At 38.3% G+C, this 23,962-nt stretch overlaps 3 protein-coding genes across 3 annotated transcripts in view; 2 read left to right on the top strand and 1 right to left on the bottom strand.

Annotated features, from left to right (window-relative positions):
• Nucleotides 1–30: 30 nt before the first annotated feature.
• Nucleotides 31–9,209, bottom strand: LOC117549290 (very long-chain acyl-CoA synthetase-like). The gene is made up of 10 exons (XM_034221060.1): nt 8,199–9,209; nt 7,278–7,487; nt 7,018–7,176; nt 5,275–5,399; nt 3,454–3,648; nt 3,151–3,241; nt 2,834–3,032; nt 2,315–2,412; nt 2,036–2,166; nt 31–1,337 (listed from the first exon to the last, which is right to left on the bottom strand). Exons 1-10 carry the CDS (start codon nt 8,677–8,679, stop codon nt 1,161–1,163), a joined length of 1,866 nt encoding a protein of 621 aa, XP_034076951.1. The 5' UTR covers nt 8,680–9,209; the 3' UTR covers nt 31–1,160.
• A 1,515-nt stretch (nt 9,210–10,724) lies between these two features.
• gatm (glycine amidinotransferase (L-arginine:glycine amidinotransferase)) lies at nt 10,725–14,997 on the top strand. The gene is made up of 9 exons (XM_034220920.1): nt 10,725–10,944; nt 11,718–11,930; nt 12,032–12,227; nt 12,506–12,696; nt 12,837–12,974; nt 13,171–13,335; nt 13,459–13,522; nt 13,614–13,730; nt 13,933–14,997. Exons 1-9 carry the CDS (start codon nt 10,876–10,878, stop codon nt 14,043–14,045), a joined length of 1,266 nt encoding a protein of 421 aa, XP_034076811.1. The 5' UTR covers nt 10,725–10,875; the 3' UTR covers nt 14,046–14,997.
• Nucleotides 14,998–22,071: 7,074 nt separating this feature from the next.
• The window catches only part of pde8a (phosphodiesterase 8A), a 46,497-nt gene continuing 44,606 nt past the window's right edge, over nt 22,072–23,962 (top strand). Inside the window, exon 1 of the mRNA XM_034221213.1 lies at nt 22,072–23,561. Coding sequence (XP_034077104.1) covers nt 23,412–23,561 — 150 coding nt within the window. The 5' untranslated portion in view covers nt 22,072–23,411. The remainder of the gene's footprint in view (nt 23,562–23,962) is intronic.

Consider the following 23,962-nt stretch of genomic DNA (forward strand, 5'->3'; position numbering starts at 1 on the left):
TAACCTTTATTGAAAGAGCTTCTATTCATATTGTTTATTTATGTTTTTATTAAGGGCCATATTTTTGCACTATCATGAACAGGACCAAAACATAATAATGGAACATGAAAAACACCCTAAAAAACATGTATTTGTGACGACAGGTTGGTTGGGTGCAAAACTCACACTACTCCAACACAAGAACAGTCTATTCTGGTGATTTACATTTTGGTAGGCTATATTTGGTTAAAATTGGCATGTAAATGATTACAGTGTATAAATATCGAAAGTACGAGATGTACCTGCAGGACTTGTTCTCCCTGAAAGAAATGTGCACCTTTGTTTTCTAGTCATTCACTTTTATGGAGGGGTTAACAGATATACCATTAAGATCAATATATGTTCACAGAAAGCACATATGGAAAAAAAAAATTAGACAGCGAACTCTGTGTTTATCATGGTTGGATCCTTTAGTTATTCCACCTAAAATAAACTGTAGTGTTGAGCATTCAGTGATATTTTAGACACATACCATGCAGATTAATCTTCATGTTTTTGGAATGTTAAGATGTTCAACAATTACATCTGGGGGACATTTTTGAGTGCACTGTCCATGTTCATTTATATAAAGTGAATATTGTACTGTATACCCCCACTACACTGAGCACATAGTTTGCATTTGTCTCCACCTTGTGGTTTTTCCATGTCACCGCTGAGATGTATCTTTGTATTGTTTAGTTATGATGAGTAAAACCTGAGCAAAAGTGTATATGAACATTAGTTCTGGCTGTATAGTAAGAATCAAAGTAATTCATATTAAAATATATAGGCACATAAATATCTACCTATGAGAGATAGTCCTATAGCCTCTAACAAGTTTGTTTTCACTGTTTAACCAAATATACAGCAACATTTCTCAACACCATGTTAACACTGAATGAAGTCAAAGCAGCAGTCCTCATACTTGAAAGCAGTAAACCAGCTTGTAAAATAAAAAATATATATCACTTGTCAACAAATGTATTATAAAACTCACTCCCTCCCTTACAGGCCGACTCCAGCCCCTAAAATGGATCCTTAAAAACAAATCTTACACTACTGATTATCCATCTACTGCTTTTAAAAAAGAGGTTTATGCCAGACTGAGAAGCCGGCACAGTTAGTGGACACAGAGAGCGTTCTCATAGTTTGATGTTTCCTGATATGATGGAGCTGTAGACCTGAGCTGTCAGCGGTATGTAACTCTTCTCTTCATTGTCAAGGATGTAAAGAGGGTCCTGAATACGTCCTGGATCAAAGCTCTCCTCCACTAACTTCACCTTCATCTGCTTGAATGTCCCCGTCACCTCCACAGCATTCTGGACAGAATAAAAGTACGAATCAATCATTCAGGTACAGTATCAAAATATCTTTATCTGCTTTTAATCACATGGTACGGACACCCTGAGAGGCAAGTGAGGGAGCTAAATTCTGGTGATCCATTTGTGTAAGTGTGATCTTAACTGTTTTCTCTTCTGTGTTTATGATTAAAACACATGTGGAAAAAGATCAGGATAATCTTTAGTTTTTAACTGTTTTGCTCATCTGTGAAACAAATGGGATAGCAAACATGAATGTTGTAATCCTGCTTAGAACAAGGGTTAGTGGTGAATGTCAGACTCTTGTGGCTAAAATGAGTATTACAACAGCATACAAAAAATAAATTTAAAAAAAGAACAGCCAAGACGTTGTTCGGTCCATTTGTTTTTTACAGATCAACATTTTTTAAGGAAGATTATCCTTACAAAATCTTCTAATTTTCAACGGTTATTTTGTCATAATAAGAAAGAAAACAATTTAGATCAAACTTGGAAAAATAGATTCCTAGAATTATTGTTTCACACTCGAAACAGAGTGAAAATATGTATTGCCAGATTGATAAGGTTGCATCAAAAATATTTGTTATTTACTTTTTTGAGAACAAAACAGTTTTCTAGGTATTTTAATGTATGCAAATGTAATGTGCTCTTTCTTTTCAAAATGTAGTGCTGAGAATTGAGTTGTGAAATAACCATACCTGTATTCTTATGAAGCGAGGTCTGGCATATGAAGGCAGGTAGCTAACCACATGGTTAAATATTCTACTTCCATCAAACTGTGCGCCTTCCTTCATGGTGACTGCTGCCATTCCTATCCGCCCCTCATGCCCTGTATAGCCGGGCAAAATAGAAACAGATAAAGCATTCGTTTACCAATTCATCTGCAAATCAGCCTCTCTTCAATGTTCTGGCATTTGGGAGTCATGAGATCTTAAAACATACTGTGAGGTCAAATGTGCAGAGGAAACAGCCGTCACCTGGCACTTGGACTCCATACACGTTGGCTTCTTTGAGACCATCGCTGATCGTCAGAATGTCAGACACTTCGTTTGTGGCTACATTCTCACCTTTCCACCTGCAAGCTCAAAGTTAAAACTTTATATTAATTGTGTTACTGTTTTTTTTAAGTGAAACATTTTTTTTACCCAGCTTTCATAATCCTGTCAAATAGGGTGCCTGCAGAGCCCAGAGGTCTACTTACTATTATCATTCATTTTAACATGATTTTGTTAATCAATTTGTTCCCAATGACTTGCTTTCAATATTTCATTTTCTGTTTTAATCATTGCCTTTAAAAACACAGATTTCCTCATGTGTTCTGTATATATTGCATTTCACACAATATGCAGATACACTTTTGTTTTTCTTAAAATATGTATCTATTAACCCTTTTTCAACTTTTTTGTTTTATTACATTGCTGATCCTGCAGTATTGAAACCATAAACAATTTTTCTTTACGAACAAAATCAAATTAGGGTGCTCAGGAGTTCTGTACCTGAATGTGTCACCTACACGATCCTGGAAGTAGATGAAGTTGTCGTTATTGATCCTCATGAGGTCTCCACTGTTGAAGTAAAGATCTCCCTTCTTGAGAACATTACGAAGTTTCTTCCTCTCCGTTTGTTCTTCGTTCTGAGCGTAGCCGACGAAAGGAGCGATGTCTGTGATCTTTGACACCAGCAGTCCTGTCTCACCTTAACAAAAAGGAGACATGTCTTTTACAGCCATTGTCCATTAAACACCTACATCAGTAAATATCCTATGACTATAAGATCCATAATTATTATTGAGTTTTATGTTTATTTTTCTCACCCTTGGGTGCCTCCACACAGAGGCCGTTATCATCTCTGATCGGTTCATCTCGCTCGGTGTCATACTTTATCAGAGTGAAGGGAAACAGCTTCTACAGGAAGAAACACATCACTGTTTCAGTATGTGCCAAACATCCTCTACGCAGACAGCAAAAATAAAACATATTTACCATATTATTTATTGGCAGCCATGCATGGGATTCTAATATGCCACCTATGTGTTTTGCATCTACACAATTAAGTTGCCTGTATAAGATTACAATGCTAAAAGACAATTGAATGCTTTTTTCTATATTATTCTTACCTGATGGAAAAAGTTAACTCGCCCAATAGCTCCAATCTTTCCTACGTAGTTGACAAATCCCACATTTCCCTCGGTGGAGGCGTAAAACTCACGGACCTCTATGTTCCCGAAGCGATTGAGAAACTCTTTCCATACCTCTGCTCTGATACCGTTGCCAATGGCCAATTTTACTTTATGGTCCTTGTCATTTTCTCTCTGCATTGTCACATAAACAAAACATTAGATCACAAATGTTGGTGGCATTGGGATATATATATTTTTTGTAAATCCTCTGGAGCAGAGAGAGGAGCTGTGGATTATTGTTATTGATGAATGCATCAGTGTTTCTTAGGGTCAAAAACACTAAACTCACAACTTAAAAAGAAAGTGTTTAGTTTATTTAATAAAAGAGCACATGTTCAATGTGAAAAGTGACAGTAGATATAGATTAGTTGCAATATGGTGCATATATATTTTAAAAACAAATTATAATTTTTTTTATTTTAATAATTGTTGGTGAGGCGCAGCGCCCGTCTAAGACAATGTTAGGGGAAACACTGGGGGTTAAGTATTTCTTTATAAACAAACATAATGTATATGTGTCACACAGTCACAGTTTCAGTCATCTAATTACGCCTCTCATTAGGATCCTCTCAGATCAAGTATGGCTAATCCCTGCCTGTATGTAATAATTTGCATAAAACAGTTTACACAAGCAATGATGCTTATGTAAAATGTTTGGTTGCCAAGTTACTTAATATGGTCTTCCTTAGTAAAGGCCAGCATCTATTCCTAGTGATGACCAGATACAGACAGGCCACCTCCTCCTACTCTAACAGGGTTACACGCTAAATTGAGACTGCACTTCATGTGATGCAATAAGATACTCTGAATGGCCATACATGTAGGTAGAATGTAGTACTCCTAAATACAGCAGAGTCCGCCTTAAGAGATGTGGAAATGTTGCATTCCTCCTCTTACAAATGATCATATTTCAGCATTTCATTTTGACATGCATCCATAAAGTTGCATGGTGTTCGAACCCCCGCAGATAATGAAGCAGGAGGCTGGAACCCGATAGTTGTGATTTAACGATTTCTATTTTGGTAAGCCAGCTGTGCTGTGAATGTACTGATTTGGAAAGTTATCTCTGACTGGATCTGTCTCAGCGGCAGCTTGTTGCAGCCGGTTCTCAGCTCTGCCTCAGCAGCTGTCTCGCTCCGAGAATTTTTACAACAGTTGAGGCGGTAGAGCGAGGAGGCATGCGTCCCACAGCCAAAGATTCTGTGTGAGCTTGTTTGGGTTGTACTCACTGCAGTTATTAAAATACTTCCATTTGATGAATAAATACAATTATGGTTAAAGGGCAGGATCGATAAATCAATCCGCCAACATTATGTAGCCATATATTTTTTTTAAATGAGGCATCAGGTATGGCGGTTTACGTGTAACTTCCTTCAAATATAACTAAAACAGCAATTAGAAACGTTTTAGTCTAGCCTTAAAAATTGTACAATTACATGCTGTCCAAAAGGAATATTCCTTCGATAGGCATTATCAATCAAATTATTTGGAGGGAGGTTGACATTTATCCACTGCCAGCTTTACGGGAATGCCCCTGGTTTGTGTTTCACCTCAGACTTTACTGTAACTGAACTATAAATGTCACATGACGACCAAGACACCACTGCAGAGGCTAACAGGGAAAAGTGATACTGAGCCCCATACAAATCTTTAGGTAAATAACTGGGCAGTTTCAGCAACAAAGCATCTTCCTTTCCTGTAGTACTGCTAAGTTTAATAGTACTGTGTGAAGATCTGGGAACAGTGAAAAGCATTTACCTTTGGTGTACTACAGAGATAACGCATCACCTCTCCTATGTACTGCACAACAGTCACACTGTGTTTCCTACAGTCGTCCCAAAACTGAGAGGCAGAGAACTTCCTCTTCAGAATAATAGTTGACCCTTCAAAATAAGACAACAAAAAAAGAAAGAAAATGTGATTATGAGGCAAAGATATGTTCAGTTATGAAAGTAGAGATACAGGTGATGTCCTTTTACAAATATGTAATGCCTATAAGGGATATTTATCAATGTGTTATTATTATCAATATATATTTCAGGTAGTTGTAATTGTCATGTAAACATTACGATTGTATTACTTGCAGTATCCATAGTCTACCACTAGAATATTTCCCCCCGAAAATAATGCCAACAATAATAAAGTGTATTCCATTTAAATGCATGTAGTGCACAACAGGAAGGTGATTGTTCTCAAACAGTGTTGAATTTTCATGAATATCTTTCTGTAACTCAGGCTGCTTACCCAGAAAATCACAGCGGTGTGAACTTTAGTCTGTTTAATAAGAAGCAGTTAGAAAGTAGAGTTAATCTGGGTTTGGTCAGATTACTGGTTTCCAGCAACAAAGGACTCATTTAGTTTTGCAAGGAAACCCAGAGGTAAGGGGAGGAGCAGGGGCACCACTTTGTGTGCAGTATAAAACAAGTTCAAAGTTTAAAGAATGACATAATATCAATCAATGTTTATTTATATAGCCCAATATCACAAATGTTACATTTGTCTCAGTGGACTTCAAAGTTTGTACAAAATATCAGTATGACAATACCCTCTGTCCTTAGACCCTCACATCGTACAAGGAAAAACTTCCGGAGAAAACCCACAGTTTAAAGGGGAACATGGGAGAAACCTCAGGGAGAGCAACAGAGGAGGGATCCCTCTCCCAGGACGGACAGACGTGCAATAGATGCCGTGTGTAAATTGAAGAGATAATACATTTACAACGTAGTCCAAATGTTTGGAAATGCATAATAGCTTCTTTCGATTCCCTCCCACTCCCATTGCCTTTCTTGTTTAACATCTGTGGTCTTTTGCCGAGCTAGGAAATCGTGGTGCTCATTAAATATAACAAATAGTGTGTTGAATTGGATTATGTATTGGCATTCATTAGAATTGTGAAGTGCACCTTTAAGTATCGTTGTTTTCCTGTGAAAACCATGTCTCTTTAAGTTTGCACACTTCATGATCTTACTCAGACTTGTTGTTAGCTTCTTGACAACACATTCAAGCTAATCCAATGGCTTTTTTAAATAGTTTCCTTAGCAAAATAATTAGCAACACGTGGTTTTTTTTAGGACAATAACTATATGTCAAAGATGTATGATGATACATTTAGCCCGGATCTGCCATAAATTAGACATCAGGTCTTTTCTTCTAGAGTTCCTTTTTTAGATTTCAAACCATTTTCTTTGAAATGGTCATCATAAGGATTTGTTTGGTAAATGGTGCATACATGTTAGACTTAAATGCTTTGCAGAGGGAGCCTATTGCAGTAACCGTGAACTCATAGACGTAAAACAGTGACTAGTGGGTAAACTTTTGGTGGCTTAACCTCTTGCTGCAGTCTGAATTTGAAACAGTTTGGCCTAAAATACAAATATAAAGACTATACAGGAAACAACTGAAGAACTCAATGTTAGCTAAGTAAAATAAGTATTCATACAAGGAAGCTCACACAGCCTCACAAGTTGTTTTGCGCCCTCTGCTTCACTTAAATGGTCTCACCTGTCTCAATGGATCCAATAAAGCCTATAATGAATCCTGCTGTGTGGTACAGAGGCAGGTTGAGGTAGATAACATCGCTAGACGTCACACCATTTGAAGCCAAAACAGCCAACGCTGTTAATAGGCGGTTCTGATTGACCACAGCTGCCTTAGGGAGACCTGAAATACAACAAGACACAGGCAGCGCACACCTTTAAACTCAAGAACAAACATGTTGTTGTGGGAACAGATTATCACATGAAACGCCGCCACTCAGATACCTGTTGTTCCTGAGGTGTAAATATAAACGGCAGGACTTTTGAATGTGATGTGTGATCTGAGGGATCGAGGGAGCGGGGAATCTGATGCGTCGTCCACTTTATCAGAAAAACTCTCGATCCCAGGTGTGTCACAGTGTTTGGTCATCAGGAGCACGGTGACGCCCTGCTCCGTCAAGGTGGGCAGCACATCCTCCACTGCTGCCTTCAGCTCTGCAAAGAAACATACAGTATACTCAGAACCAGAAAATACTAGTTTCCTGTCAGAATGCTGATATTTTCCCACTAAAATGTATGATTAAGTATGATCAAACAACACTTGTCAACCTTGACTTTCACTTTAATTGTGACTGCAGACAACAGAGACTGAGAAAATTGACATTGGTCAGTGAAGCTTGGTATGTCAACGGTCGTATTTTGAGAGCATAAATGTGGTTAGCATCCCAGATTTTGTTAAAAACTGTCACTGACCACAGATTACTCTTTTAAACAACAACACATATCAATATTAACATCATTTTACATTCAAATGGTCAATATTAAGTAAACCGAGTACGCCATCCCCATTTAACAACTTGTTTAAGCCTCCTTTCCTTCATGACGCTGTTAATATAATCTGGCAGGGTGTGCATTCTGGATAATTCCTCAACACCTTTTCTTCTCTGATGAAACATCACCTGCATGAGATCAAGTCATTATAGGCCCACTGTGATGGATTTCCTAAACTGTGATGGCCAAAAAAATATATTCCACAACTTTTAACTTCTTCTTCTAAAAACAGCTTGGATTTATAGGCATGACTGGGCTCAAAATGAAACCCTAAACCATGGAATAAAGTTTGACATTCAGTCTGAAAGCAAGGCTCAAGTCACAGCTACCTTAAGTTGTTGTCATTAACACATTAAAACACTACCAGATGCATACCTGAGGCTGCTATCAGCACTGTGGCCTTGCAGCAGTTGAAGCAGTGCAGCAGAGACTTGGTGCGGATGTTGTGATTGAGAAGAGCCACTGGAGAGCCTAATTTAGCCAGGGCCAGCCAGGTAAACATGAAGGCGGGTTCATTGCCCATGAAAAGTGCCACGGTGTCCCCAGCTTTATACCCAGGCTGTGACAGAAGCGCGTTGGCTGTTTTATTGCTCCTTCTATCTGTGTGAGAGTACGAGAAGTGTTCATTTTCAAACACAATGAACGACTTGTCTGGATGTGCCGCGGTCTGCTCCAAGAAACGGTCCAAAACAAAGAAGAAAGGTCTCCTTCTTCTCCTCGAAACGAACGTCACTAAAATCCGCAGCAGATCCTTTAAATACAGAATATCCAACCAAAGATAAGGGGACAACGTTTTTATTGCGAACGGAATGATGAAGATACTTGCTAAAATGACTGAAATCAAATACATCATCATGTTGTCTCGTTTTAAAAGCCACAAGTCCTGTAAAAAAGAAAAAAAGTGCAGCACTGCTAGAAAATGGGGAATCTTGCAAAAAGGGATTGTGTGCAGGGGGGCGGGGCAATTTCTGAAAAGTAGGTTAGGATCATGGAAAGGGTTAACTATTTGAATAATGTAGGGTAGCTAGACAATTGAAGGTAATATTGTTACTCCATATCGTTGTTTAATTACAAAAAAGTTAAGATGGAAGTGGTTTTAGAGAACGACACAATTAAAATGTGAAAAACACGTTTTGTTGACATTCTTTTTGTTTCATTGATTGAGTGGGGGGGGGGGAAATCAGCTGAAAAGGCTTTAACATGGTGTAAATAACCCAGGGAGTCGAAAGGAGCATTAGGCGGAGCCATAGAATGACACATTCAAAATCACATTGGAGTTTCTCTCAAATTGAAGTCCTGTATTATTCCTGTATTTGCTGTTTAGTCCAGGTCCAGGTTTAGTCCAGGTTTAGTCCAGGTTCAGGTTTAGTCCAGGTCCAGGTTTAGTCCAGGTCCAGGTTTAGTCCAGGTCCAGGTTTAGTCCAGGTCCAGGTTTAGTCCAGGTTCAGGTTTAGTCCAGGTTCCCTCCAAATGGTCACAAGACTTATTTGTGGAGTCGAAAGATGTTAAAGCAACAGCGAAAAAGTTCTATGTAAAAAATGTGCATTTGTTCGTTTGACTTTTCTCTTATCTTTGCTTTAAAAAACAGAACAATTGATTGGTAGACCTGTGCTCACAGGCATCTGAAATGTCATTGAAGGGCCCACCACGGCTTCTTGAGTAGGGGTCATAGGTCAAAAAAGATTAGGACCACTGGTTTTATCTACAATGTATTGTTTTTTGTGTGTTTATTAGTAACTTGTACAGAGATGAACTAGAAACTAGAGTAAATGCTCTTAGTCACTTTCTGCCACTGGTAATGGTACCATCCTTGTGTTTGAATTTGGATCAAAGATTGGAAAATTATGCAAATGCATACAGGTACAGTACACACACAAACAGGCTCAAACAGTAACAGAAAAAACACACAATATGACTATATTTATAAATAAGTTGTATCACATAAAGACTGGACTGAATTCATACAGTGCTGAAATGTGTTTGTGTCCTTTTTCTTTTTTAAAGGTGCTGTATGGATAAAGGTAAATAACCATTATTATTAAATGAAATAATATAAGTTTATGCCACAAAGTTGCCCTTTTGACTATTGGACCAATAAATGATGCTACTGGGAGCCAAAGGCATCCTCAGTGCATATCATGTGAACCTTGGGCATCAGCCAGATATTTTTTTAGAGGGCAGGGTAATATCAACAGTCACTGAGGTCATAGGGTTGTGAAACTCTTGAGAGCACAGTCCAGAGGAGCATGTGGTGACCCAGCCGTGTAAAGGCTATCTGTTTCTTTGATTAGGCTATAATACTCTACTTTTCAACCTTCACCTGCTTCCTATACTGTGTTTGGTAATGTTCCCATGTAATACAATTATTATGGTTATACTGTTAATGTAGTTATATGACACTGGAGTCGAAAAAGTCCAATAAGCAAGCATGACAAACTGAATATTAACATCGCCTCACTGAAAGTAACACAGTTAAGCCTTTTATTTTGTAGCTTTATCAAATATATATAATATAATTTCCTTAACCGGTCACCAACACAATAAATCAAAAAGGACTAAGAAAACAATAGATTGAAAGACTTAATTTCAAATAAATCCTATTTTAAATATCCTAATCAATTACTAAAATGCAAAAAAAAATTGTTTTCAGCATTTGTATGCAGTGGCCAAAAATAGGTTATTAAGTCATTTATTTTATTATTTTCCTCAGGGTTTCTTTGGCACTAATAAAAACGTTCCATTGTGCAGAAAATGGTTGTTTCTGCACAATGGAACGCAATTCCAGATATATTTCAGATGTTGGCCTTGGAAACTTTTCAGCAGAAGTAGCGATTGATAAGAATTTGCTGGTGTCAGGGATTAAGTTTCAGAAAGGTTTCTCTACAGGTCATGTTGCCCCACAACACAAGGGCAACCAATAGTCTTAGAGGCACGTAGACCCTGGGCTATAAAGGTGGCTGTTTGCTGAGGCGTCTTCATTTTTTAGCAAACTGAGAGGTGGATCCTGCGCTGTCGTGTGCTTTCACTGACACACTCACTATTACATTGGACAATGCTGCGAGTCAGGTGTCTGAGAGGAGGTAGCAGGGGGGCCGAGGCTGCCCATCTGATCGCAACCATGGTTGGTATTATGGTGGTCTCATGACTTCTTATTTTTTCTTCCAAATTCTTTCGAAAAAGTAAAGAAAAATCTGTTAAAATAGGCACATATCGCTGATTGTGAATAAAGAAAACATTTGACATTTATTTAAATTGTTCCTGTTGTCTGATTAAGCATTTTAGTTGATTCTAATATATTTCTTGGGGAAAAACACTGATTATGTCAATTTAGACTCAGTCCAATAATTTATTTCAACTGCTGAAAGACTCTGTGTGTTTGGTCCCTGAGTGACAGTGAACAGCTGTCTGCAGCAGATGCACTCCCAGACTCAGTGACACTGAGCTATCTGTGGAGATAGCAGCTTCTTATTAACACGTGTACTTTAACAGCAAAAAAATACCGTACTGATGCATTTATCATTGCTATCTCTAAACCGTTATTTGTATCAGCCTACACTGTTTAACCTTGTTTGAACTGGCATTTTTGGATGTAAACTGCAAGCCAACATTTATTTGCCTCTATCACTTCAATTTCCACTAAGTATCTGTAACTATAATACAATAAACGAACAAAAAAATCAGTAATTACACACAGATAGTTTTGTTAGGGACTAATACAAAGATTGTATTCATATATTTATGCCATATTTTGCCTGAAAAGGTCTGTTACTTTTATTAAGAAATAGGCCTATTTTGTACAAAAGCCTTTCTCAGTATACTGTAATTTCCCAAAACCGTAGACCTTTTTTGTGCTGAAGAAAATTAAACAGCTTGTGATCCATTTCCCCCCCTCAGCTTGGCCGGTCAGTGACTGGATGGGTGCAGAGAGCCTTGCAGAGCACCTCCAGTGCAGCAGCTGCACAGTCGCACGATGCAGCTGACCATGTTACTGAGCCTGTGGAGCAGGAATGTCCTGTCTGCAGCCACAATGAATGGGACCCTCTGGAGGAGGTGATTGTGGGTCGCGCTGAAAATGCCCATGTGCCTCCCTTCACCGTGGAAGTGAAAGTAAGCCAAAATATCAAGAGTGCATCTATAAACCTTATATAATGCTCAGGTGTAGGCCATTAAAATAACTCCATGTTGTCATGTTGTGAACTTATCAACAGGCTAACACATATGAGAAGCATTGGCCTTTCTATATGAAGCATGGGGGCCAGTCTTTTCCTGCGGACCACTTGAAAAAAGCTGTGGCTGAGATTGAGGAAATGTGCAATATTCTTCGTCATGAGGGCGTCAATGTAAGGAGACCAGAACCCATGGACTGGTCCATGGAATACAAAACTCCAGACTTCGAATCCCCAGGTAAAGAATTACACAAATCTCTTTTCAAATAACATCAACATTATGGATAACATGTCTGTGTAAAGAAGTGCACAGCTCAATGCCTGTAATCAATGAAGACACGTAGAAACACCCAAAATCCCCAAAACAACAAGCAATTTTAAGTTACTTATCTTTTCAATTACTGCTTCTTTATATTTCTACTGCACAACATTCAAAGGCACATATTGCACTTTAAACTACACTACATTTATTTCTTATTATTTATAATATTACAATGATTCTTGAATCTGTTACAGGCATGTATGCGGCCATGCCCAGAGACATCCTTCTGGTTGTGGGGAATGAGATTATTGAGGCTCCTATGGCCTGGAGGGCTCGCTTCTTTGAGTACAGAGCCTACAGACCTTTGATCAAGGAGTACTTCAGAAACGGTGCCAAATGGACAACTGCTCCTAAACCCACGATGGCCGATGAACTGTACGATCAGGTGAGACAACTTGTTAAAGATTTGAGATTGTATTTTTGATCATATCCGCATTGGAAGTGATTGTTTATGTTCTTCACGTCACAACAGATATGTTTTGTTATCTGATTATTGTTTGATTATTGTTGCTTGGTGCCTTTCAGGACTACCCCATCCGCACAGTGGAGGACAGACACAAGCTGGCTGCCGAGGGGAAGTTTGTGACCACAGAGCACGAGCCGTGCTTTGATGCTGCCGACTTCATCCGGGCTGGGAGGGACATTTTTGTCCAGAGGAGTCAGGTATGAATGCTGTCAAACGTATAACTTATTTGCGTAAAGCCCAATAGGTACATATTTACCATATTTAAATATGTTATCGCTCATGATAATGATCAAGTGTGAATTAATGAAGGTGAGACAAGACAACATTTTATTCCAATACAGGTTCAAAGTTTAGAATTTGCAGCAGAGGTAACTCACTTGTGTTGTTTTGCAGGTTACAAATTACATGGGTATTGAGTGGATGCGCCGCCATCTGGCTCCAGACTACAAAGTCCACATCATCTCATTCAAGGATCCTAACCCCATGCACATTGATGCCACTTTTAACATTATTGGACCAGGATTGGTGCTGTCAAACCCTGATCGTCCATGTCACCAGGTACTCTTGGACCATGAAAGGCTATTTTTAATATCTCTCAGTGTCCTATGCTAACTTCCTGGAGACTGATACTTTAAATGTGTTTGATGTTCACTGTCGCTCATTGTCCCCTGTTTGTTTCAGGTTGACATGTTCCACAAGGCTGGGTGGACTGTTGTAAAACCTCCGACCCCTCTGATTCCTGATGGTTAGTAGTAAAACTTGTATTTTCTTACATAAGAAAACCATTTTGAATACTTACAGAGAAAATAGACCTTTCCTCTCCTTTTTTGTTCTAGATCATCCTCTGTGGATGTCCTCCAAGTGGCTGTCCATGAACGTCCTGATGTTGGATGAAAAGCGTGTCATGGTTGACGCCAATGAAGTCACCATTCAAAAAATGTTTGAGAGCCTCGGTGAGTTTCACATTAGGGTCATTCCAGTTTATTGTTTTGCATCATTTAAGACTTTAACGGATCATTTGATGTCCGAATTCTACCAGAGGCCATAAAATCCATGATTGAGAAATGTCCTCAGTTTTATGTCCATTAAAAATGTCATGATGATTATGATCTTTAAGGAAATGTATCTGATGCATCAATGTGTTTTTTTTTGCAGGTATCAAGAGCGTTAAGGTGAATATTCGCCATGCTAACTCCCTGGGGGGTGGCTTCCACTGCTGGACAACCGATGTCCGCCGCCGTGGTACCCTGCAGTCCTACTTCCACTAGCCTTGCCAGAAATGGGCAGTTTTTATTGAGCTTTAAAGATTAAAGCTTCAGTGCAGACTCACCTGCTGCAACTCAAAGTCAAAGCAGTGAGCAATATATTATTCAAACCTGTATGAAACTTATTTTTGAAGCAATCTAACGACAGGTGGCACCAAAGTCCCTTTCTGCAACGGGTCTTTATGTCCACAAACATGTATGCATTGTTTTGATTTGATATTGCTATGCATCACAGTGCCTTTGCAAACTGCTTTATTCAGATTACATTTATGCTCAATAGCGACAAATTAGTGATTTAACTAATCTCAATATTAACTGCATTTCTGGCCTGGCTATTGTGAAGCTGAATTGATTATGGCTCATACTTAAAGACGTCGTAAGTTTAAGGACAAGGTACAATTTGGTATGTGAAAGTCATCAAACAAGGAGAGAATCTACCTCCTCGAGGAAACGTCAGACATCATAATTCATAAGTATTTTTTTATTTAAAGGAATGTATAAAAGTTTTGAAGTAGGTCATTAAACAATATACATTTCTTATCGCTAGTTTATTATTTTGTAAAGATTTTAATTGAATGAACAAGACAAGTTTTATTTATATTTTCATACTCTATATTAGATACCCAACAATCAGTGTTTTTATATATTTACTTAAAAAGTATGCGTTCCATATCAGATATTGTTTACCTTTTGCCTTTTCTGTTATTGCAAATCTGGGCCAGTTATATGCTACTTGTCATTTTCACTGAACTGATTGGTTGCTTTTGTGTGCAAAGCAAAAATGCCTGAAGAATGAAAGATGTTCTGTTGTGAAGATGTCTTTAAATGTCCTTTACTGCGTATACTGGATATTAAACTCTTCAAGGCTGCCTTTGAATTAATTCAAGGAAGGCTCAACAGAGGAATGCAAGTAATGTTTTGTATTATGCAATGTTAATAAATGTAATTAAAAAGAGTTGGGTGTCAGTTTGTTAATTGATCACTGCTGGTGCTGAAAACATATTGCAGGATTGCATATCTCGCATTTGCATTATATTTTATTTATTTGATCATAATGTTCTGAAAAAGTAAAGTTATCCTCAAATAAATTCAGTGGTGTGATATTTCCCTCAATGTGGAATAGAAGTATAAAGTACTATAACATGGAAAAACTTAAGGAAAAAATACTTAAGTACAGCAGTGGAGTAAATATACTTGCACAACACATTTAGTTGTAAGTAGTTGACTGTGGGTCACAGAAAAACCTGGTTGACACATGGCACCACAATATTATTTAAGCTGTGACCCTTAACACTGTTAATCTGCCTCCTGGATATCCACAAATGGATGTCCCGAAATGTCCTGCAGCTAAATGCGGACAAAACTGAATTTATGATTATAGGTCATGTTGATATTGCCATCAACACATCCATGTAAATTCAATGGTTCAATCATGCTTTCATCACCTCAGAAAAAATCTTTCCTATCTACCAAAAATGTTGAAACTGTCATCCATTCTTTCAGTAGATTGGATTATTGCAAAAACATTCCTACCTGGTGCAAGTAAAACATCCCTGTCCCTCCTCCAGCTCACCCAAACTCTGATCCTCAGAGGCATCGCTGTTGGTCGTTCCAAGGTCCAGGTACACAAAAGGAGACAGAGCCTTTGCTGTCAGAGCTCCTGGACTTTGGAACGACCTGCCTGAGGAGATCAGGGCTGCAAAATCTGCTCTTTTAAGTCCACTGCTTCTGAACGATTTAATTAATTTAAAAATAAATTCATAATACCAACAAAAAGGCATTGAAAGAAACTGTTGATTGCATTCTGCTGCCATCTATTGGTGTAGATGCACAAAGCACTTTATATTTCTGGAACAATGAAAAAGTACATGTTTTGAATATGACATTGCTGTGAAAGACAAATGAAATATGGGTTCCAGCTATCGGCTACAGCTATGGCTTCTGATAAATCCTAGGGACTGTAGGTAACTGTGTGTCAGTGAAAAGGTCTCAAGAAGCCAAGAAGTTGCTTGTCTTTTTTCCTAGCTTGTATGTAGTCCTCTGCAGATGGATGGCTTGATTGTACAGTTGCCTGATTACGCAATACTGCAGCTGCCTCAACACCTTTCTTCAAACTGGAGAATTTATTGGGATCTGGTAATGATTAGGCTTTAATGTCTGTAGGAAATCAGCAGTCATCTTTAAAAATCTCTTTACTTTTTAGGGGTGACCTAATAGTCTGAATTGGGTCCAGAACCGTCAGCCAGAGAGGATCCAGATGTTCAACTCCCTGGTTGCTGAAGCTTTAGTGTGTATGTATACAGTATGACTATAAATGAATCTGAATAATGTCGGAAGATAAACAAAGCTTTAATGATCCAATGCAGGAAAATTGAAATGTTACAGTTTCAAAAGAACAAAAGCAGACTGCTAGATAAGTCATTTTCAAAAATACAGTATTGATTCAGCTCCAAAATCAGGAAAAAATGCTTTTTTTAGACCCTCTATGTCTTGTTTGACCAAAACAAAATATGGAGTGAGCTGGTAGCTGGAGAGGTGCCAGTTCACCTCCAAGGCCACTGCCTAGGTGCCCTTGAGCAAGGCACCTAACCTTGAAACTGCTCCCTTGGCGCCGGGTACCTGGCAGCCTCTCTGCTCTGCCACCTCTCCTATCTGTATGTGGTTGTGTGTGTGCATGTATATCCTCTGTGTTTGTGCATGTGTGTGTAATGTGTGTAAACACAACAGAGTGGGGACAGAAATGTCCCTGTAAGGGATTAATAAAGTATTTCTTCTTCTTCTTCTTCTTCTTCTTCTTCTTCTTCTTCTTCTTCTTCTTCTTCTTCTTCTTCTTCTTCTTCTTCTTCTTCTTCTTCTTCTTCTTTCTTCTTCTTCTTCTTCTTCTTCTTCTTCTTCTTCTTCTTCTTCTTCTTCTTCTTCTTCTTCTTCTTCTTCTTCTTCTTCTTCTTCTTCTTCTTCTTCTTCTTCTTCTTCTTCTTCTTCTTCTTCTTCTTAGTGACCACATCGTTCAGTACTCAGTTTGGCTTTGTTATGAATTTGTAGACTCCTAGATATTCAACAACTTTTCTCACAGTGTAAGATATGTCTTTAAAGACAACTTAAAAGTTTAAACATCATAAAATAAAGAAAAAAGTAAAAGTTTGTGAGACATTAGTTCAGTAAAAGTCTTGGCCTCCCAGTTAAAATAGCCTCAAAGCAACTTTTAGCACAGTAGCTAACTTGCTGTAATTCGACAAAACAATTTGAAATGTGGATTCTCTCTGTGTCCGTTTGTCTTAATGTGTCACTTAATATTACATACAATTACAATTTTTTTGTCATCATTTACACATTTATGATCCAGGACTATGAAACACAACATTTATTTAGGCATGTGTCGTTGACGTGGAGCAGAAAGGACAGAGATCTTGATCTGAGTTCCTCCACATCAGTGATGTTTCACATGCTCTAATCTTCCACTTTGAACACAGAGTCCTTTAAATTGTCTATTAATGTGATGATGTAACCTGTATCAAGGTTTTGCACTTGATCATGGCTGAGAATTGTGTGTTGAACAAAGATACTGCAAGTACAACATGTGCACACACAATACATTATACAGCAGCATGGACACAGCGTAAATGTGTTCTGTGTTGTGTTTGGACGTGTTGTGCTGAAAATCTCAGCTCTTGAATTTAAGGTAAGTGACATGAAAAACAGTCATTGCTAATGGCAATATTTCGCAGTTCGTTCACACTAATGTCTGCTGCACATCCAGGCTGATCTGAAGTAAAAAAGTTAAAACATTGACTAAACTGTTTGTTAATATGTTCTTATCAGACAGAAATGTAAAGATTTCTAGGCACCAGAAACAAATGTTTGTGTGCCACATTTACATTAAATTTGACATTATTGAATTACTTCCTTTTTTGTAGTTGACAGTAGAGATCAAAAGCAATCACTTGTTTGCTGACTCGCCTTTGGGATCCTTTTTAAATTCAGCCTCTAAAATATTAAAAATGAACTCTAATCCTACCAACTGGTGTCAAAATACAGTAGACGCCAGAGCTATACTTTCCCAGATGCTTTGTTCTGTCATTATAAATCAATATGATTCGAAAGACTTCAGTTTTCTGTTTGATAAGAAAAAAAGTATTAATGTATTGTGGTCCTAGATATTAGTTCAAATGTACTGCCTATGCAGTTTAAATAGATACACAATAAACAGATGAAATGTCATTTTGAAGGAGACAGACATCGATTTCTTCATGTGCTCTGTCTATTTTCATTTTATACAATAAGCAAATTATCTCTGACTTCCCTTAAAAGTTGTACAATTCAAAAATGATAGTTGGTTCTGACAGTAGTTTATTTATTCAGTCAGTAGTCCTTGTATTTGTTGGAGATGAGGTTGAGGCTGAGTTTAAATAAAGCAGAAGCCAATATTTTTAGGATATATCCTGTGGCGCCCCAATGTGGAGCTTTTAGAAAATACACTGTAGGTCTAGTTCACTTCAAAGCACAGTCACAGATAAATCTCTCCCATTTGTTTCTTGCTCTCACTGAACACCACTTCCTGTAACATCGGAACCTGAATCTTCAGAGCTAATGTTAACCAGCTTATGTAAACATGTGTCAAAGCATTACATATTGGAGCATATAAGAATGAGTGTGTCCATGACTTTCCGCTGTCATGTTTTCCCTGACTGGGTTTAGGTGAATCTTCTGCCATAATAACCATTACTTCAGGAATGACTGTGCAGCTATTGTATTTCTGAATTTCAGACTATTTGTTCTCTAACTGAAAAAAGACCACCATATTTTAGAAGAAGCACTTTCACTTGATGCACTGTTTGTGTTTGTTTCTTTAAATTATGGTTTGGCTCTATGAAACCTAATGTACTTATATGATTCTGTTTTCTTCAAGTTTGTATCTTCTTGGTCGAATGCACTTATTGTAAGTCGCTTTGGATAAAAGCGTCAGCTAAATGAAATGTAATGTAAATTACCTGTAACAGACACATACAGAGAGGATTGTTAATCAAAGGAGGAAGGTAAACTAGGACATGAAGATTAACCTGAACTCCTCTCAGGTAATGGTAATGGGGCACGTAAGCTTTACTATTACCCGTTACCACATGCTTCTTTAGCTGACTAAAGCATGTATATGCACAGGACACAACACATCCTTTCACATGTTTCAATTTGGGAGGATTAAACCTTAAAAAAGGTATCCTGTGCCATAAGTGTATCATAAGATCCTGGCAGCACAATGATGATAACAGATAACCAAACACACATACAGTAAATGCCTAAAGTGCAAATACAACAAGAGTAAACATCTCATCCCCTCATGAATGCAGCCAGTGAAAGCTTTCAAATAAATTAACATTATCTCTCAATGGATATTTTGATGTGCTGTCATTAGTCATATTTGACAGCGATTTATTGGACATTTAAATGTTTGTATTGCACTGGTGTTTGTGTGTGTTTGAGGCATTTTTTAAGTGTTGCAATTACCTAGTTTTTCCACCAGAGGACAATAAAAGGTTTATTTTTTAATAAAAAAAGTTGTCAGCTCAGAACATATCCTGGTAGGGAATAAAACCGGTGTTTGTGAAGCAAATTATTTTCGTTGTTTAGTTTGCTTGAAAAACTGCAAACACATGAAAATGATGATGGAAAGTATTAAAATGCTTTTTCTCTTGTGGGTTTATCACAAGGTGAGTTCCATTTTTTATTTCCTGCTTTTTAAACACATGTGCTCTACAGTACAGGTTAGCTCGGAGTGTTAGCGAGGCTTGCTAATGTAAACAAAGACGAGATTGCATCCAAAACACGTCAGGCATTGTTTCTGATAGCAACTTTCTGTGGGTCCGCTGCCGATTTGACGTCATATCGGCAGCAAATCTGTATCTGCTCGTTGTACCCCTGTTTTTAAAAGATTTTGGTACGGAGTAAAAGAGAAAGGGTTTTATTTTCTGACGCTGCGTGAGTTCCCCGACGCACCGGGGACACATATTTTATGTATAAAATACATAAAAAAGTGCATTTTGTGTGATAGATCCTCTTTAAATTATTTTACTTTACATTATCCCTGTTGAACTGACTTATAAATGATCAGTTCATTAAAATATAGAAAAGTGTTATCACTCTCCTCTGAAGTGAACATTGTGTAAATCCGGACAAAAGACCTATTATGCAAAATCCACTTTTCCATGTCTTGTATACATCAACATGTGTCCCCTCTGTGTAAAGAGATTCTGAAAGTTTCAGGAAAAAAGATTTGCTCACTTTTTGTCCTGATCCATTTATATAAAAACCTATCTAAAAATGAGCTGATCAGATTTTTGCCACTTTATGATGTCATAACGATTTTTTGGCTTGCGTAACCATTAGCCAATAACCAACCAAGGTAACCCCCCCCCCCCACCTTATCAGCTGCATCTCCTCCTAAAGCAAATATATCGCAGAGGGGCGTGGGGAGTGGCACCTTATTTTCATCTAAAGTAACAGACAGAGAATCAGCACTTTTGAAACAGAGGGGTTTATGGGATGCTGCAATGCATGATCTGTTTGGTATTTTGAGCCAAACAGTATAGTAGGGGACCTAATAGCTTGTTTATGTCTTTATTTTATATATATAAGAAATGTATGCTACAACAAACTGCTATCCGACATTCTTGTATCATATTGTATTTTTCTTGGTTTATACTGTATTATATTCACATACAATAATATTGGGTTTCTTGGTATTATTTAATTTGTTTACTGTGAAAAAATACACTAAACTACACAAAACAGGAATCTAATAAAGTAAAACTACCAATACTACTGCTGCCCCATAATAGATTTAAGAAAATATGTCTCTCACAATCTCAATTAGATTCAAGCATAATGAGTTCTAGGATTAAATGTGGGGATTAAATACTGTATACTGGAGGTATCTCCGGAAGACAGGAGCAGTCTCCCCGGGAGGAAGGAGAGCAACCCGGCCGCAGGCAGACGCGCAGCGGCGGCGGGCACGAAGTCCTCAGCAGGCGTTGAGGCATCCCCGGGAAGCAGGAGAGGCCAGACAGGTTCCGACAATTGCTCATACACTATTGTAGCATTGAGATCTTTTTTAAGCAAAAACCTTAAAAAGTCTTAAATCAGCTTCTACTGTATGTTGTGGGGATTTGCTGCTTTTCTTGATGTTATGTTAGTAAACCAAATGTTTTTGGATTGTGGAGAGTTGGTTGGAAAAAAAACGAATTTGAAAGCAAAACAAACAGACACAATTAATAAACAAACATTGATAAAATGGACACTAAACCTAAAATGAGTGTAAAACATCTGCATCTTACATTAACTCATAACTTTAGCATTCATATAAATTGCATAATATTGATACAATTTACTTTGAAACATTCAATCTCCTTTGTTCCAAGCACTTCACCACACCTATAATTTTGTATCTTTTTATAATTATTTATTTAGTAAATGTATTTTAAAATTATAATTCTAAGCAATTACCAGTATTTTCTCTGCCTTTTTTTAAATTATTGTGCTACCAGATACCAAGTCAAATTTCTAATTGGAAAAAACATGATTCTGAATCACAATAACTTGGTCAGTAAATAACTAACATTTCGTAATAAATATAATAATAAAAATCACTATCATTACACAGTTAATTTATAAAAGTGTCTGTATTTTTCACTTTTTCTTTTTTTAAATAATGTGTCAATAAAGGTTTAATTTTGGCACGGTTGGGATTCCATAGATTCACCGTCGCGATTTTTAAAGCGACCCCCGCTGTAAATTACACTAATGTTGCAGTGATATGACCGTAAAAAACACACCAAAAGCATCTTTCGCCCGCTATGCTAGTGCAATCCTTAGAAAATGTTCATACATTTCAGCTTACCTGCAGCCAGCTCCGTGTTCGTCTGTGTGAGCCCTTTTCCTGCTTTCAAAGTTCCCACGGAAAGCGGAGGACCACCCAGCGGCGCAGAGCACGACGCCGATTAGCTGCGCGGAGCTCATTTGCATTAACGTCAGTAAAGGCTGTAGGTCAATCCTTGCGGGTGCTTTTATTGGATGTGCCGCTGTCAAGCAGTGCTGAAGAATTGGAAGGGCAAACGCCAGAAAAGGCAGAGAAAAGACTAACATAAAATCAGCATTATGTAGCTCGGTCCTGCTTTATCTTCGCTCTGTTTCACCGTGAATCATCCTGCCGTGCCAGATTTCAGATCCGAAACTTGTGGACACGGATCGGTCTTGTTTTTTTTTTTTTTTGTGTGTGTTTTTTTTGTTTTGTTGAAGATTCTGTGTCTATCAAGCGGTTGCATTCTCCAGAGGTGGTACGTGGTATCTGACAACCTCTACATCCTTTTATTCCTACAAGAATGAGAGAAAACCGTGGAGCCCGGTGACAGTGTAGCCAGCTGCACCCGGGTTTGGACCTCCTATATCAGGCGGATCATCCTCAACCGGGCAGCGGATGCCTGAATGGATATTTGCGAGCCATCCAACAAGATTTCCCCGTTTCCTAAATTGGCGAATGTGTGCTGATGGAAGGAGTGTTCTGTCGGACTACATTATGGCTTTATGTTTTACGGAGGGTGTTTGACATCGGAGCGACTGGCTAGAATAACACCCTGCAGTGTGAATATTTCAGCCTGTTGATGATGAACCGCGCAGGACTGGAGCAAAGTGTCGTGAGAACCGGTTTATGGCCCGTGTCTTGAGCTGAAGTGGACATCCACATTGTTTGAGAGAGACACAAATAGAGGAAAAAGCGTCATTTTTGATGGCTCCGGGGTGTGGGAGGACGACTACACATGAAACATTGGACACCCATAATGGATAAAACTATTACATGAAGCTGGCGTGGGGACTGCATGGTGTGTTTTTCAGGCCTAGCCTACTTGATAACAGTGAAGTTAGGGGGAAATGAGAAAATGGTGATGTGGTACGAAGAAGGCGAGAATAGGAGCCGGAGTGAGGGATCCAAATCGTCCATGGGGATCTGAGGAGCCCAGCTGAAGAATAACGGAATCCAAGTTTTCGAGGACAAGACAGCTGCTTTGATTAAAGACCTCCAATTAACTTCATGTGAAAAAGAGAGGGAGGAAATCAGCTTCCTGGTCGGGGGGTGGGGGATAGAGAGATTTTATTCATGCCTTGTGTTGGAGCAATTGGAGAACCGACTTTGCTGTGGCCTAGATGATACATATATATATATATATATATATATATATATATATATATGTATTTATATATATATTTAACAAAAAGACAGACCTCAGAAGGAAAAGTGGACCTTAAAAAAAGGGCGAATGACACTCTGGTAGCCTCAAAGTAAAGCACTTGCTCAAAGAGAAAAAGGCTGAAGTGGGTTGAAGCATGGGCTGTGCTTCAAGTATTCATATCTCTGATAGGGTGGTCTACCAAAGTGGAAAAGAGTCCGAGGATTCCCACTCACCCCAGCAGACTAATACCACTCAGCAAGGAAATCCTGCCTCGGCACTACCCCTAAAACCCCCGAGCTGCAAGGTGAGGGCACCTACATTCATTACATTCACAGAGACACTGGGACAAAATGTGTGTGTGTTCATGCAGATTACAGTTGGTCTCCAAGAGGCCTCTTTTCCATTACACAAAATATGTACTCAACTCACATAATAACAATATTAAGGACATCAAACAACTGTATTTCCAAAACTTCTATCTTCTTGAATGGCCATATTATAGTAAAAAACAGCAGATATACCTTGAGACAAAAAGGGACAGCAAACCTGCGTTACCATTCATTCAAACGCTTTTGAAACTATAATGTATTGTTTTTATATTTAGGGCAAAAGGCCTCACACTCAGTTAAAGGTCACGGGGTCACAGGCCTCCATGCTCACCTTAGATTCTGTTCTCTCTGTAGTTTTTGTGTAAGAGTTTTGATA

The sequence above is a fragment of the Gymnodraco acuticeps genome, unplaced genomic scaffold (genome assembly GCF_902827175.1).
Source record: "Gymnodraco acuticeps unplaced genomic scaffold, fGymAcu1.1, whole genome shotgun sequence".
Lineage (NCBI taxonomy): Eukaryota > Metazoa > Chordata > Actinopteri > Perciformes > Bathydraconidae > Gymnodraco > Gymnodraco acuticeps.

What these genes read in the sequence shown, in the direction of transcription:
- LOC117549290 (XM_034221060.1), bottom strand. Translation starts at nt 8,679, where the DNA reads ATGATGATGTATTTGATTTCAGTCATTTTAGCAAGTATCTTCATCATT. An exon ending in CTGTGTGGAGGCACCCAAGG is followed by an intron (nt 3,033 to 3,150) that starts GTGAGAAAAATA and finishes CTTTTTGTTAAG; the next exon opens with GTGAGACAGGACTGCTGGTG. An exon ending in CTCGCTTCATAAGAATACAG is followed by an intron (nt 1,338 to 2,035) that starts GTATGGTTATTT and finishes TATTCTGTCCAG; the next exon opens with AATGCTGTGGAGGTGACGGG.
- gatm (XM_034220920.1), top strand. Translation starts at nt 10,876, where the DNA reads ATGCTGCGAGTCAGGTGTCTGAGAGGAGGTAGCAGGGGGGCCGAGGCT. An exon ending in CCCATCTGATCGCAACCATG is followed by an intron (nt 10,945 to 11,717) that starts GTTGGTATTATG and finishes TCCCCCCCTCAG; the next exon opens with CTTGGCCGGTCAGTGACTGG. An exon ending in TTTTTGTCCAGAGGAGTCAG is followed by an intron (nt 12,975 to 13,170) that starts GTATGAATGCTG and finishes GTTGTTTTGCAG; the next exon opens with GTTACAAATTACATGGGTAT.